A 15,544-nucleotide genomic window follows, 5' to 3' on the forward strand; every position below is an offset into this window, starting at 1 on the left:
GATGGCCCTTCTTGCTTATCAGGAATATGCTGTATGTTCAAACAAAGGATATTGAAGCAAGTTTAAGATATACTGTACATATTAAAAAAGAAATTACATGCGCAACGCTTCTCCACAGTGCATCGCTGCTGCTCCCACAACAAGCTGACAGTATTAAGCTGCTTCCACACATGCACTGTAAACCTAAAATAATCCGGACTATACCCGGATGAGATGTATGTGTGAACACAAATGTCTAATTGATTTGACCCAGACATTACCTGACACTACCCAGACTTTAACCACCCAGCACCCTTGTACAAAGTCCAAGGGTGCTGGGCCCATGTGTGAATGGAGCAGGCAATTGTCCGGATCATTCACAGCGAGCGAGTGGGCGTGTCGCGTGTTGATGACGTCTCTATCATGCACCGGTTATTTACCTTCGTGCAGATCTTCGTGCACAGAGCGTAGCTGACTTGGCCGATTTACGATGAAATCGTCTATCGGCGATCGACTCCATCGATCGCCATTGACATTGACGACAGACTATTTTTATTATTTTTTTTAGCCATCAGGAAAAATCCAAGCATTGAAACAATGGGGGTTTTTTTGGAACGGAAGGGGACAGTCCCTTCACTCAGTTGTATTTAAGAAAATGTTGTTGTAGACATGTAGGAAACAAACAAAAATAAATACATTTTAAAATAAAAAGATTGGTAGCGCACCGCTGTCTGGAGGAGAAAGGAAAGAAATTCCAACTCTTTGGGTTAGGTTTATGTTTTTTGTTTTCCATAGAAGTAAGAAACTAGGAAAGAAATCAAATTGAAATCTTACCATATGGGACTATATTACATGTTGCTAAACTATTATTACAAGATCTGCATATAGAGTGGCAGCCGAGTGCGTCGTCACCTCCTTCCAGTGATCAGGCTCCGCTGTGCTGCTCCGTTTGCCTAGAGTGGCAAAATGCCTAGAACCGAAGCTGGGGGTCTGTGTGCAGGACTGTAGGAAGGGGAAGTGAGATCCGGGGTTGTTTCTCAACAGCGCTGAGCGGAGAGGGCGAGAACCCCCTCTCCCCCTCTCTCCGCTACAGTTTCAGAACACGGTAAACCGTGCGTACGCTGTTTCAATGCCCGGATTTTTCCTGACGGATGCAAAAGAATAACAAGAAATAGTCCGTCATCAATGTCAATCGCGATCTATAGAATCGGTCGCTGATAATCATAAATCTGCCCTAGCCTATGCAGCAGCTAGGGTAATGTCCGGATAATTTCAGGTATACAGTGCATGTGTGAAAGCAGCATACTGTACTGTTAGTAACAAATGTATTTTTCTTTTTCTATGAAGGTACTACTTCCATAGAGCAGCCATTACCAAACGTTAGAATTCCGGAGCCCAATTCGAAATCTGAAATTCGTCCCATCAAAACCTTTAATCATAACTGATCACCACAAGGGACTCAGATTAATTTCCCTATATATTTGTTATTTCATAAAGCGAAGAATTCTATGTGAACGTGGGCCTGCGCAATGCAGTGCAAATTAATAATCCATCCACATACACGTAACACTTTGTAAAGCAACAAATGTAAAAATAGGGTTAACAAATAAAAAAATTGGTTCAATAAATGAAGAACACAGAACACTGAGTTGGTATATCTGTCGGCCAACGCATCTTCTCAACAAGAGTAAATTGTATAAATTTGCTTTTGTATTGCTGGACAGCATAACCCAATAAATCTGTGCAGCTGTTCATTGAAAGTGTGCTGAAAGTTGAGAGTACCATAGTAGATTAGTAGTACAGTACAGTAGTGGATTAGATACTTTATTCATCTGCGAAGTGAAATTGCGGCCCACATCAAACAATAGCCAATAATAATAACATTGATATATTTTACAGATTCGTATTACGTAATAATAATACAGGGAGTACACCTAAATTCCCATTTTGACAAAAAATGGGAAATTATGAGACCACGCATATACTGTATACACACACACACACACACACACACACACACACACACACACACACACACACACACACACACACACACACACACACACACACACACACACACACACACACACACACACACACACAGGTTAATTTGCTCCCTAACAGCATAAGTAAATGACAGATCCACCAATTAATAACTGAGAATCGATTGTTAACGACCAACTGGTAACGGACATGACTTCAAACATGCAAAAGGATTAAGACTATTGGCATTCCATCGATATGCTGACGATAATAACAAGAACAAATATGTAGCCAATCGCATTTATCATTACTGTTTAAAAAAAACAAAAGGACATCATTCAGAATAACCCATCAATGACTCTCACGCCGACACCAAGCGCGCCACTCGTGCGTCACGGGGCGCAGGGCGCACTGGGCTGGCGGCTGCTGCTGCCAGAGGGGAAGAGAGAACCCTTCCCTTCCCACTTCACACCCCCAGTCATCCGCAGCCTGTGGACGTGGACGTGGACTGGACGCACCAGTGAATCCGCCACCACCACATCCCGGTAGGCATCCAACCCCCCTCCCAACCTGGGACGGACTTTTTTGGATGCGTTTCGGCGCACTATGGTGCCTTTTACGCACGGCGCTCGCTCTTCAATCTCAAATCAGGGTTTGGGGGCCGAGTCCCTTAGGTGAATGCATCCATCGGAGTGACTAAAAAGAACGAAACTAAAAACAGGAGAGCATGGCTGCTGGACAGAACGCGTCCAACGCCACCGCGGGCAACTTCACCAACCAGTTCGTGCAGCCCCCGTGGCGCGTCGCGCTGTGGTCCGTGGCGTACAGCCTGGTGCTGGGGGTGGCCGTGTTCGGGAACCTGGTGGTCATGTGGATCATCCTGGCGCACAAGAGGATGCGCACCGTCACCAACTATTTCCTCCTGAACTTGGCTTTCTCTGACGCCTCCATGGCGGCGTTCAACACCTTGATCAACTTCATCTACGCGGCCCACGGGGATTGGTACTTCGGAGAGGCGTACTGCAGGTTCCACAACTTCTTCCCCGTCACGGCGGTGTTCGCCAGCATCTACTCCATGACCGCCATAGCCGTGGACAGGTAAGGCTGATGAAGTAAAAACAAGTGCCTGTAGTCTTGATATCGCGATATGAGGCGATATATCGCCGGGTTTTTTTTTTTTCCATCTTCTAGTTTTTTTTTTAAATCGCGGTATAGTCAAATGATTTCCTTGGTTTTATTTGTTTATTATAAGGATCCATATGAGCTGACACCTCGACGTCCAGCTAGTGCTCCTGGGGTACAAAATGGTTGTCAGGACTGCATTCTGGGGGTGTGCGATGTATCGATTTTATTTTTTATTTTTTTGCGATATAGATAGATATCGTCTGGGATATTGATTATTGCAATATCTCAATGTAAGGACTGTATTTTAGGGCTGTCTCCACCTGCTTGGGCATAATATGCACATGAATGGTTGTTTCTCAGTAATGTCTTGTGTCCGAATATCTTACGAACGCACCAACAGTCATTGCCAAACTATCGCGGCGACTGCGGCGCAGGGGGTAGAGCGGGCCGTCCAGTGACCAGAAGGGGTTGAGGTTCACCAGGGGTTCCCGGTTAGATCCCCGGCCCCTCCTGGCCGCACGTCCAAGTGTCCTTGAGCAAGACACTGAACCCCCTAACTGCGCTCGTTGAGCCTTGCACGGTTGCCGCCACAGTCAATGTATGGATGTGTGGGAATGGTTGAATGTGACGCTTGGACAGTAACTACAGTACAGTAATTTTTAATGCTCGCACGGCTAGAAAAGCGCTATAAGAATGCAGTCCATTTACTATTTACCATTTGGCCCTTGGACATTACCGAAGGAATGGTGTGTGGATACTCTCTCCCCCTCTTGCTCTCCCCTCCCACCAGTCTTAATGGTGTCGGGTGGGAGATAGATGGATATATAAACCTGGGAATAAATGCAGTTTTCTTCTCCGACTAGGATTAATTTCAGCATTGCTTATGAAATAACATGAAAACTAAGACATAGACCCTACATTCCTGATTCCAAAATGAATGATTCGGGCTTGCAGCCATCAATATGCCTGAAGCCATATCCAGGCCATATGTGCAGACCATGGATATACATCTGGACATATATGTATCTTTGACACCCAGTTGTTATTTTATCGCAGCTTTACTGATTATTATCATAGATATCTATCTCTTTTTCAACTTGGGGAGGGTAATGGGGCTGCAAAAGGCAAATTGCATTTCACAAAAAAAGACCAAGATTTGGGTTTTATCTGTCTTTTTATTTCAAGGCATACATAGGTGCCACACATAAAATATTCTGCCCCGAAAATGTTATGCAAATGAAGTCATTTGACAAATTATCTTTTCTTCCCACCCTAGAACTGCTTTCATCCAGGCAGTGATAACTTATTTATGGCCACTGCAGGGTGTGTGTCACAAAAGTCGTACGCACCCATTAATTCCTTTGATGGAAGTGTTTGTGGGTAATTAGGAGCCTGCACAATGTGTTCTTTTACATCCATTTTAACCAGCACAATGGCCTTTTTTTATTGTGTGATGTTTAGTGTATTTCAATACTTAATGAACTGAAGTTTATTTTATTACTCGCACATGATTTAGATCATAGTTGAATAGCAGCAGCTCCGCTAGGTGTCAAACATCGCCTCCTCCACAGAATCTATAGTCCACAGGTGTTGGCTCCAGGAATGACTCATCCATGCATGGAGCTTCTGTATTTTAAAAAGCTGAAGTTCGGTAAATACCTTCAAGTGCAACACTCCCTCTTCCTCTCGGACACACATATCGTCATTTTTCCCTCATCTCGTCCGTACATCCCCGTACATCTCCATGCCGTTTCCTGCACCCCGTAAAATGACACAATTACTATCAAAAGGGGCTTCCACAGGCTTTGATATCCATTCATAACCGTGACATAAGCAGTGATGCAACAGACAACAGAGGGACACAGGAGGCTACTGAGATACAGACCAAAATAAAATGAATTATGTAGTAGTATAGTATGCCAGAAAAAAGAAGAATGCATTGATTATGTAGTGGTAGACCATATTGGAGATTGTCTTGCCTACATACGACAGTTCACCACCCCAGGCCCTGCTCAATTTGGCTCTCCTTCAGCCAAGGCAGCAAGTTAAATGTGTTTGTATTTTTGGTCTGGTCTCGAATGTCCCTTTGATTTTTCGTCAACCGTTGAACCGAGGAAGGGAACATTCATACGACCTCCGTGCTGCAGATGTAACCTCAGGTCTAGTTAAGTCCAGCGCTGTCTCCCCCTTCAAGGAGTCTTGAAATGGCACGAGGCCACAGTTTGCGAACATCTGCGTCCTTTTCAGGCTTTGCCTTTTATCCATAACCGTAGTAATCCCACAGGCATTTTTTAAACAGAATAACAGCAGTTTATTGTACAGCGGGAAAGGTATGAAGTATTTTAAGATGCCATTGCTGAAGGCTTGGCAATTTTACAGTTAGGATAGATGAGATTTATAATTTCAAGTGTCCTTGTTTGGCACTTACTGTATATAGACCAGTGTTAGATGAAGTAAAAAACACAACATGGCCGTGAACATTTTTTAAATTTTACTTAAAAAAAAGAAATAATGGAGCTTTTGTGATAAAAGATCAAAATTACAAGGCTGCACTAATTCATATAATTGATCAGTTCCTGCCGGAATAGCAGCTCCAGCCAAACAAGTTTCACTCTGAAAGTGATGATTATTCATAGTTATGAACGTTTTGACTAATTTTTGAGATTCGTTTCTTGACTAGTCACTCAGTTAAATGAGTCATTTAATTTTGAAACTATTTGTACATTTAATTCGGTTGATCTAATGCCTGGTGAGCAAGGGAGGACTTCCAGTGATTGTTAATTATGTTCAGTTTGTGAATTGAAGATTCACATTTAAAAGATTTTTTCACTATGGACAAATAGCATCGCTATGAGTAAGCCATAATAATAAGACACAGTTTTTAGCAGTTACTGTAGAAAGACAGTGGTATGCTGTGCAATTATTTCGTTGTAAAAAGTGTGCCCTGGCACAAAAAAGGTTGGTAATCACTGATACTATAGAGAGGGGTCTCTTTCCAGAAATGGCTGGCTTTTGGGGAAGGAATCGCAGTTAGCGATATGGTTCATGGACTTTGGGTTTTCTGAGCTCTTTGGAAAACAAGGAACAAATCTAAGACCAGTTAACAGTTTTTGCCAACTGCAGATTAACAGCATTTACACTACGGTACGCTTTAACTCAACTTCAAGGTAAATACCGGTTTGAAAGGCAATAGTACCAGCCATTGCACGCGAGAATAGTGTCTCGGTAGAAGGGATTGGAAAGGCATTGTCTCAAGGGCCTGTTCTGACAGTATGAGGCATACGTTTCAGAAGATAAAACGATTCAAAGAACTCCCTTGAATTTATTATTTCCACTGCCACTGTGTCATCGCAGTGGTCACGCTTTGTTAATGCCAAGTCTGGCTGTGCTTTGATGTGGTCGAGTGGTTACACAAGGGACCGGTCAGATATGTGTAGCGTAATGACACTATACAAGGGTTATTGATGTTTACTTCAACTGTCGACCAGGTCCGACAATTCAATCAAGTCTATTGGGTAGCAACGGATGGCAGGGTTCAAACACCCAGACAGCAACAGGCTATCAACCTGATTGTGAATTTAGAAAGCTATTCATGCACCGTCCCCAACAAGGACCGGGAGAACCACTCAGGATAAATGCCAGGATGCCGCTGATGCGGATAGGTAGGATACCTGTGATGATGTCTTCAAGAGATCAATCCCTGAGGTGGCCGGGGTGCCAGATCCGTTTTTCCTCAAGGACCTATTCTGTTGGCGTCCCATGAATAGATTAAATTTGGAGCCCCAGCCGCTTGCATTTTGATATCAAGGCTGATATAATAACGGCCAAAGTTGGACGCTTGGAGCTTGGTTGAAAAACCAGCGAGTGTTGTGTTTTCTTTCTTTAGTTCCTTTTGTCACTTGTAAGGAGGTCTCCTCTTTTGGACTCCAAAGGAAAGTGTCGTTGGGTTTTTGCTTTCAAAACAATGAATTGTTGGGTGAAAAACCTTGTATAACCTTCATGTTACCTCATCCATTGTATATCCAATTGCATTTGTTATGAAATGTCTGAAGTGAAAAGAAACACACATCACCTGGACTGACATCAAAGCCAAAGACATGATTCTGGAGACAACACATTTGGGCTTTGTTCCTGACCCACTGGCTGTCCTCCAGGTACATGGCCATCATCCATCCTCTCAAACCGCGGCTGTCGGCGACCACCACCAAAGTGATCATAGTGTGTATCTGGAGTCTGGCCGTGGTGCTGGCCTTCCCTCTCTGCTTCTTCTCCACCATCCGGACGCTTCCCGGCAGGACGCTCTGCTACCTGGCCTGGCCTCGACCTGCCAACGACCCCTTCATGTAAGGACTTAACCCTTTTATTGTATCTCTGCTCTGCCCTTTATATTTTTCCCAAGCTTTATATTTTACATATCAGGATGAATTCCTTCACCTGGTTGAGCTGGTGGTGATTGATCCTCAATGGTACCCTTGGGTTAGCCCATGGGTCCGCCACCACCAACAACAACCTCATTCAAAAAAAATCAATCGATCAGAAGATTTACTTTTGTGAAAAGAAAGTGAAAGTGTTTTAGAGCGAAGATGAGGGTAAACTCAAATGTTGCAGTTAGGGATGTTAACAATTAATTGACTATCGATTAATTGCCAAAAGGATTGAATCAATCGATCGGTTATTGTATCAGCAGGCGTCTTTGTGGCGCGCAGGGCGTCTCGAGAATGAAAATACCCAGCCAGGAAGTAGAAGTACTCACCGGAACGACCGGGGGCAGTGGAGAAAGAAAATTCCCAGTGGAGTAGGACATAGAATTAGGTGGAGGCTTCCGGAAAAATGACGAACAACAAACATGGCTGTGCGTAGAAAACGATATGTTTATTGTTGCAATGAAATTAAATGAGGAGAAATGCTCCTTGCGCCAAGTCACAAAATCTCAGAGGTGCGGGGCGTTACATAGGTCCCCACGCGCCACGGCGCCGCCCCCTGGTGACATCATTAGATTTATGTTAGCAATTAATCAATGATTGTTTGTTAAGGTTAACAACTATCGATTAAAGAAATTCCTTCAAATTTGCATCCCTAGTTGCAGTTGTCGAATGGAATTCGTAGCGTTCTTTGTGACATAATCCACCCAACACAGACAATCTTATGGAGTTCCCTTTTAAAGGTTCGGATATCTGGAAGTCGTATCTGTGGTCTGGATTCCTTTCTGTATATTCGTTTATTTTACAACTTTCCTCGCAGGTATCACATCATAGTGACCCTCCTGGTGTACCTGCTGCCCCTAGTGGTGATGGGGATCACCTACACCATCGTAGGGGTGACGCTGTGGGGAGGCGAGATCCCAGGGGACTCCTCTGATAACTACCACGGACAACTCAGAGCTAAGAGAAAGGTAATCACTTATTTGCATTTAATTGAGAGGATTAAAAAATTTTAATTGCTTGTTGTGTGAAAAGCAAAATAATAAATATTTAAAAGACACTAATTCAAAATGTAAATTCTCAGTGGGCATGCCAGGCTAAAATTATTGGCTGTAATACAGAAGCGGCTCCCAAAACAGAGCTTACTTCTTTCATAAACTGAAGCTGTTTTAATATTTTAAACGTTTCATTCGTTTTGAGCACGAGGACCAGCTTGTCCGTCAGTCACTCCATAGCAGCACTGATAGCACTGGGTTTGGTCATTTGTTTTAAGTTGGTGTTCCCCTAAAGGCTCTCTGCTCTCTATCGGTCTAGCACAGGAGGATGAGACATTCTAGCTTCCCTTAAACCCAGACTGAGATTTTTTTTATATTGAATATTTGTTGTTGTGCACAGAGCTGGGAAATATTTGCCCATAGTGTTAGAATTCAGTGCATGTAGCATTCTGCAGGTGAAATCAATATTAAAGAAAACATTTGTCAAACATATATCCACATTGTAGAAAAAATTATAAATAATTACAAATAATTACAACCATACTACGAATAATCATAATCATAACCGTGCAACAAATCAATAAATGTTGTGTGGGGGTAATGTGGTTGAAGCAGCCACACCTGCCCTGGGTCTAGGTAATTGGGCCCGGGATCCAGATGGCTGTACGCCTGTTGCTCGTTAGAGCAAACAACGGGCAAAAGGTAAAGCCCCCATCCCTCACACACAGGGGGAGTCTGTACAGGCTGAACAGGAACTCTCCGGCAGGGGAAAAGGCTAGTGTTGGGGACATGTGGTGTGGGTGTGGTGTGGTTTAAGCAGCCGCACCTGTCTTGGGTCTAGGTAATTGGGCCCTGGACCAGGGTAGCCTGTTGCTCATTAGAGCATCATGACAACGTTTCATCGGCGCCCAGCTTGTACCATCTCGCCACTCTCTACAATAAACTGGTGCGTTTGCAACATCTCTGCCTGTGTCTCTGCCTCAGAGGGCCCTGAAAACGACACTGGGGTGGCATGCGGCAGGCGAAACTGCCACAATAAATAGATAAGATCAGAAAATCTATTGGCAACAATTTACTTTTTTTTTTTGAGAAATGTAAAGAACGGCTTTCTCCCTCTCTCTGGTATCTGATCACATCTCCAGTCGTGGCTTGCATGGTCGCACAACACCCCTGCCGACAAAAAAAGAATAAAAAGAAAATAAATGATTCAAATATCAGTCATCTTTAAAAATCCTTCCATCGGTAACATAACATTCGTTATTACTTAACTATTAAGACTGTTTCTAATTATGAACTATAAAAACATAACTTCAACACTCCTAATAAAAAATTAAATCATCATCTTTAATCTGAAAATATCACCCACAATAGGATATTGTAATACTGATTGTTTGTTACGCTTTCTCCCATCGGCCACTAGATAGCAATCTGGCAACATGATAAATTAATCCATTTTAAATAAGGTTGTGTAACTTCGCCAATTGACATCGTACAGTGATGGGAGTTGGATCATTTTCCATAGAAACAATTGCAGAAATAATCCTAAATAATCCTTCCAGTCTTGGAGACAGGCTGTTCATGGGAGGTCTGCCTTGATCAAAGGGGGACAAAATGGGTTGTAGGTAAAAGCGAGGGAAAGAGAGTGAAAGTCGGAGCCGTTTGTTGTCACAGTCCCAGCCGAGACAACAAAACAGAGTCATGGTACCTCCTAGGGATATGCCGATCTGATACTCAGTATCGGTATCGGTCCAATACTGGCCAAAACCACTGGATTGGATATCACGAAAAAAAGGATAATCCGATCCATTAGCCTAAACCAGGGGTGCCCAATACGTCGATCGCGATTGACCGGTAGATCGCGAAGGTAGTGCGGGTAGATCGCACGCCATTCAAAAAAAATAAATAAATAGAGACAAAGGACAAAAGACAAAACCGTGGTCAACATGATCAGTTCAGTTCAGTAGTGCAACTTCTGTTCTCAAAGCTGAGGCGCCATGAATTGGGGAACTTTCAAAAACCTTGCATCAAAGCTGGAGACCCTAGGGAAGACAGGGAGGGGAGGGGTGCAAGGAGCGCCCCGACAGTACCCGCTACACAGAGCAGATTGAAAACTGTCTGTCAGACTTTGACAAACGGTTTCAAGGTGCTTTACTCGAGGCTATCGCTACATTTATGTGCTTCCCATTTAGGGAAGATATTGAGGTTGATTCACTCGCATCAAAAATTGCAACACTGTTTCACCTGAACTGGTCTGCAGTGGAGGATGAGATGTTGACACTACAGGCTGACATTCAGCTCAAGTCCAGGGCTCATGGACCGTTTTGGAACTTACTCACAGAGGAAAATTTACCCAAACATGAGGAAATGTGCTACCTCCTTGACGGCATTATTCGGCTCTACTTAGCTATGTGAGTCAGCCTTTTCCCACATGAAGATTTTTGAGTCCAAATAGCGTTCCACCATGACGGATGATCATTTGGAAGCATGCTTGAGGCTGGCTACCAGCAGCTACTGTACAGACTATGCAACCCTGGCCAACTCCATTCAGTGCAAGTCATCAGAGTAAGGTAGTGACCATAAATGTATATAATGCTATTTTGTCGTAAGGGTTCATGCAGGGATGCAAGGTACGCCAACATATATTGTATATATGAAGTATACTCAGTATATACATATAAATTAATATAATTAGCATTTTTAATGAAGGTAGATCATTTTGACCTGGTCATTTTAAAAGTAGCTCCCAAGCCAAAAAAGAGTGGGCAACCCTGGCCTGAACTCTCATGTAAATGCTTGACTCAACTTTGAGTGGCAAGCCGTGAAGAGAAATGTGTCACAACCTGCGCCGCGCCCACAGAACACAGGAAAGCAGCGGAGCTCTTAACGCTGTGCTTCCGTGTCAACCTGGTGAAGTCCTACATCACTGCGGACCCACAACAAAAAAACAATACCCGTCATCAAAATAAATTCTAAACATGAAGAAAGATGGAAAAATAGTCCCTCACTCCGTAGGGACTGCGACACACGCGCATGCATGCGCGTGTGTTAGGAACAGCAGCATTGTGTGTTTAGGACAGCAGTGGAAGTGGCAGATTTCACACCTGTGTTCACCAAGACTACTGTATGAGTTTCAGGTCCCAGAAAACCAGAAGCTAAATGAGAAGATAGGTACTCTGACTCAACATGACTGAGTCATGTTGTGGGCTATGTATTTCTTTCTTTAGGGGAGTAGAATATTTGTTTTACAGTTTGAGCCTGATGTTTTTTAGCTAGGTTAAACAAAGTGCATCCTGACAAATGTTTTATTAACAGCTTAGTTGTTTATGAGATTGAAAAATATCGGTATCGGATTGGTATCGGTAGATACTCAATGTCGCGCTATTCCTAGTTGCTGGAAGGCGTCAGAGGAACCTGGAGGTGAAGATCCACGTTGCTGTTTGGAGGGTGTCTCAATTTGCATTTCCATTATCTGGAAATGCAGATAACTGTTAGCATATCCTCTATGTCATCAAGGTTCGTACCACCTGCTGTGAATCTCTGAGAAAGAGAGGGTTAATGCAGACGGTCCGGCAGTGTACACTCCACCTTGTTGTCCTGAAGTGGTGTGGCTCAGGCATAGATGCACAGAGTGTTAGTATCAGTCCATGGTGCTGCATGTTAAATAATTAATGTTTTATACCAAAATTAGCGGGTATTCCCGGGTTTTTTAAACGCGGGTATACACACTAAAACAAGCGAGCTGTAGTGACCCACAGAGCGGTTCCCACACTCAAAACATCTCATGGTTCTGCATGTGGGAAAAAAAATCAATCAGTTCGGATTTTGATATTGGATTCTCAATTGGGTTTGATATGATCAAATTATATATGGCTATTCCTGTCTATTTATGCCTCAACATCTGGACTTCAATACGCATTGCATCGTGCCGGTAAAGGACCGAAAATTTGCATGTCGACCCGGGTGTCATGTTCACTGTTCCAGTTCCAATCACTGGTGATTGGAACTGGAGCTGATAAATTCCCGTGACTATTGCAGAATCATTTGTCCCAGGACTGAAATCTGGGTGAAACCCTTCCCACTAATGAAAGATGCCAGATCCTGGGTTGGAGAGGCTTTGGAGAGAGTGGGAAGTGCCCTGTGCATTGCTGCTGAATGTCACAAAACTACTTTTTGTATATATACACCGATCAGCCACAACATTAAAAGCACCACTAATAACCACTAATATTGTGTAACATCCCACAGATGCTCGATCAGATCGGACCCTAACCCTGGCCATCCACGTAATGTAGAAGGAAACATAATTCATCAGACCAGGCCACCTTCTTCCATGGCTCCATGGTCCAGTTATGATGCTCACATGCCTATTGTTGGCACTTTCAGCGGTGGACAGGGGTCAGCATGGGCACTCTGACCGTGTGGCTATGCAGCCCCATACACAGCAAGCTGCGATGCACTGTGTGTTCTGACACCTTTCTATCATAACAGCATTAACTTTTTCAGCAATTTGTGCTACAGTAGCTCTTATGTGGGATCGGACCAGACAGGCTAGCCTGCGGGATACTGGATTGCATAATCCACTAGGACTACACAAAACGATACCCGTGGGCACTGCGATCTAACGGCCCGATGAGGTCCATATCAAGCCTTTTGAACAGGAATCTCAACTAGGGGGATGGGCCTCAACGGTGCTCCTGGCGTAGCTGGGGGGTTGAGTAACTGGCATTCAGGACACACTGCGCACCATTTACGCACATCTGCCCAAATCCCTGGCCAATAGAAGCGAGCCATTATCTTGTCGTGTCGTGTTTTATCATGACTGAGGTGACTGACCTTCATGTTATGGTGAGCCGCCTGGAAGAGCATTTCCTGGTGGCTCTTCAGGGCCAACAATTGGGTTTTTTCCTCTCTTGTCTGAGTGTCACAGCTCACTCGATATAACCTGTCCCTAATTACCGGAAAATACGGGTGAGTGAGTGCTGTGTCTGGATGCATCAGTACGCCATGCATTTGAATTACCTCCTCAAAGGCCCAGCGTAGGGTATCATCCCGTGACTGCTGCAGTGGAAAATCAACCATCAGGAAGGTCAAGGGAACCGGGGAAGATCCCACTTGGGATTCCACCATCCAGACCTGTCACGCCGGCTTGATGACCCCTCCGAGTCACTGCGTTGCACGCAACACTTACATCTCCCTACCAACCGTGGATGCACTCCCCCAGCCTCTCTTATCAGCGCATCAAAACCTGGCAAATCTGTCCCCAAAATCAGGGAGTGCGACAGGCGGGAACTAACCGCAGCCTTTACCCTATGCTTTTTCTTCTTGTAAAGAATTTCAAACCGCACCATCAAATGCATGTGAATATCCCCATGCCTGCACCCCTGCACAGACGTCTGCACAGCTTCCCTGATTATGCTTCGGGGCGTCGGGATGGGCTGGGGACCCAACGAGATCTGTGTGGCTCCTGGAGTCAGACGCAACAGGCCCCGGCCATTCTCCTCCGGAGAGTCAGGAGGGGCTGGGACTAGGTGAAGCCCGCGTAGGACCTGTCGCTGAACGTGGGTCTGGTCCTCTGGCTGGCTCCCTGTTGGTGATCGTTGGCCAGCGGGTCCGTGAGGCACTTCCACAGTCAGCGGATTGGCTCCGGAGGACCTTCACTCGGCCTTCACTCACCCTTTTCGGATTACACTTGTGCAAGTTTCTGCCCACTGGTAGGGGTTAAGGTAGGGAGACAGAATGGCACTGGCACTGGGCTGCCGACATGGTGAGAGTTTTTATTACAGTGCTTAACAAAAAGGCTTGCTGGCCAAAAGGATAAATAATAAACAAGGATTGATCCGTGCGCAGGAGGAATGGCGTTTCACACTGGCTCCTGGATGGCTGACAAGCTTGTGCGCCAATCCCTTCTGCAAGACAGACAAACATTAAGAAAGCTCCCTGCCCCGGACAGGACTAATCATTGATTAGGCCGACAAGGGGGCAGCTGGGCAGCTGTGGGAAGGAAGCCATGCAGCTGTCTGCAGCCACGGCTGCTCCGCCACACACAGACACACACACACACACACACACACACACACACACACACACACACACACACACACACACACACACACACACACACACACACACACACACACACACATAATATAAATATATATACAGATGAAAAGCTTGCCCTGTAGCGTCTGCTGCAAAAGGACAGGAGTTTCATGTGGACACTAGAGTGCCAGCAGGCCTTCAGCTCTCTCCAGGGGGCATTGTTTATGTCCCCCACCCTCACTCCCCCAGACCCCACCCTGCTGTCTATCCTGGGTACCAACGCCAGCCGGCATCTAAGGGACTGTGGGCAAGGTTTGAGGCTCTGCGGGTGAGTGATGGGGTGCTACAGAGGGCCTAGAAGAAGCTGGCTACAGGAGAGGGATGGTGGCAGGTGGTGGTCCCCTGAACACTGAAAGAGGCCATGCTCAAAATCTGTCATGGTCCTGCTGGGGCAGGGCATTTTGGAGTCTCCAAAACCTTTCAGCGCCTTCGTCAGGGGTTCTACTGGGGACAGTTCAAAAGGGATGTTGAAGAATTTTGTCACCGCTGTGAACTCTGTGCTGCCCATAAGTGCTGCCCCCAGGTCAGTTCCATGCCCAGCTCCAACAGCTGGCGGTGGGGGCCCCGATGGAGAGAGTAGCAGTTGACGTCATGGGCCAGAAGCATATGCGGTGCCGGATCAGGTGGCAGAGACTGTGGTGGATGCCCTCGTTGAGGGGATGTTAAGCAGGTTTGGAGCGGCAGAGACTATCCACAGCGACCAGAGAAGGATCTTTGAGTCGCGAGTCTTCGCCACAATCCGTGAGCGTCTGGGGATGCATAAGACTCGGACCACAGCCCTGCATCCCCATAGTGATGAGCTCGTAGAATGGTTTAATAGAACCCTAGTGCAGCAGCTGGCCATCCTCACCGCAGAGCACCAACGGGACTGGGACACGCACTTTCCTCTGGTCCTCATGGCCTACAGGTCTGCTGTGCAGGACTCCACCTCCTGGCATTTGG

At 45.3% G+C, this 15,544-nt stretch overlaps 1 protein-coding gene across 1 annotated transcript in view; it reads left to right on the forward strand.

The window, feature by feature from the left end:
- Positions 1-2,689: 2,689 nt before the first annotated feature.
- tacr3a (tachykinin receptor 3a) overlaps positions 2,690-15,544 on the forward strand; it is a gene marked incomplete at both ends in the record, with an annotated part of 38,680 nt that continues 25,825 nt past the window's right edge. Inside the window, 3 exons of the mRNA XM_079999479.1 lie at positions 2,690-3,060; positions 7,242-7,430; positions 8,329-8,479. Of these exons, the coding sequence (XP_079855605.1) occupies positions 2,690-3,060; positions 7,242-7,430; positions 8,329-8,479 (711 nt within the window). The remainder of the gene's footprint in view (positions 3,061-7,241; positions 7,431-8,328; positions 8,480-15,544) is intronic.

Source organism: Zeus faber (genome assembly GCF_960531495.2).
Source record: "Zeus faber genome assembly, chromosome: 4".
Classification (NCBI taxonomy): Eukaryota; Metazoa; Chordata; class Actinopteri; order Zeiformes; family Zeidae; genus Zeus; species Zeus faber.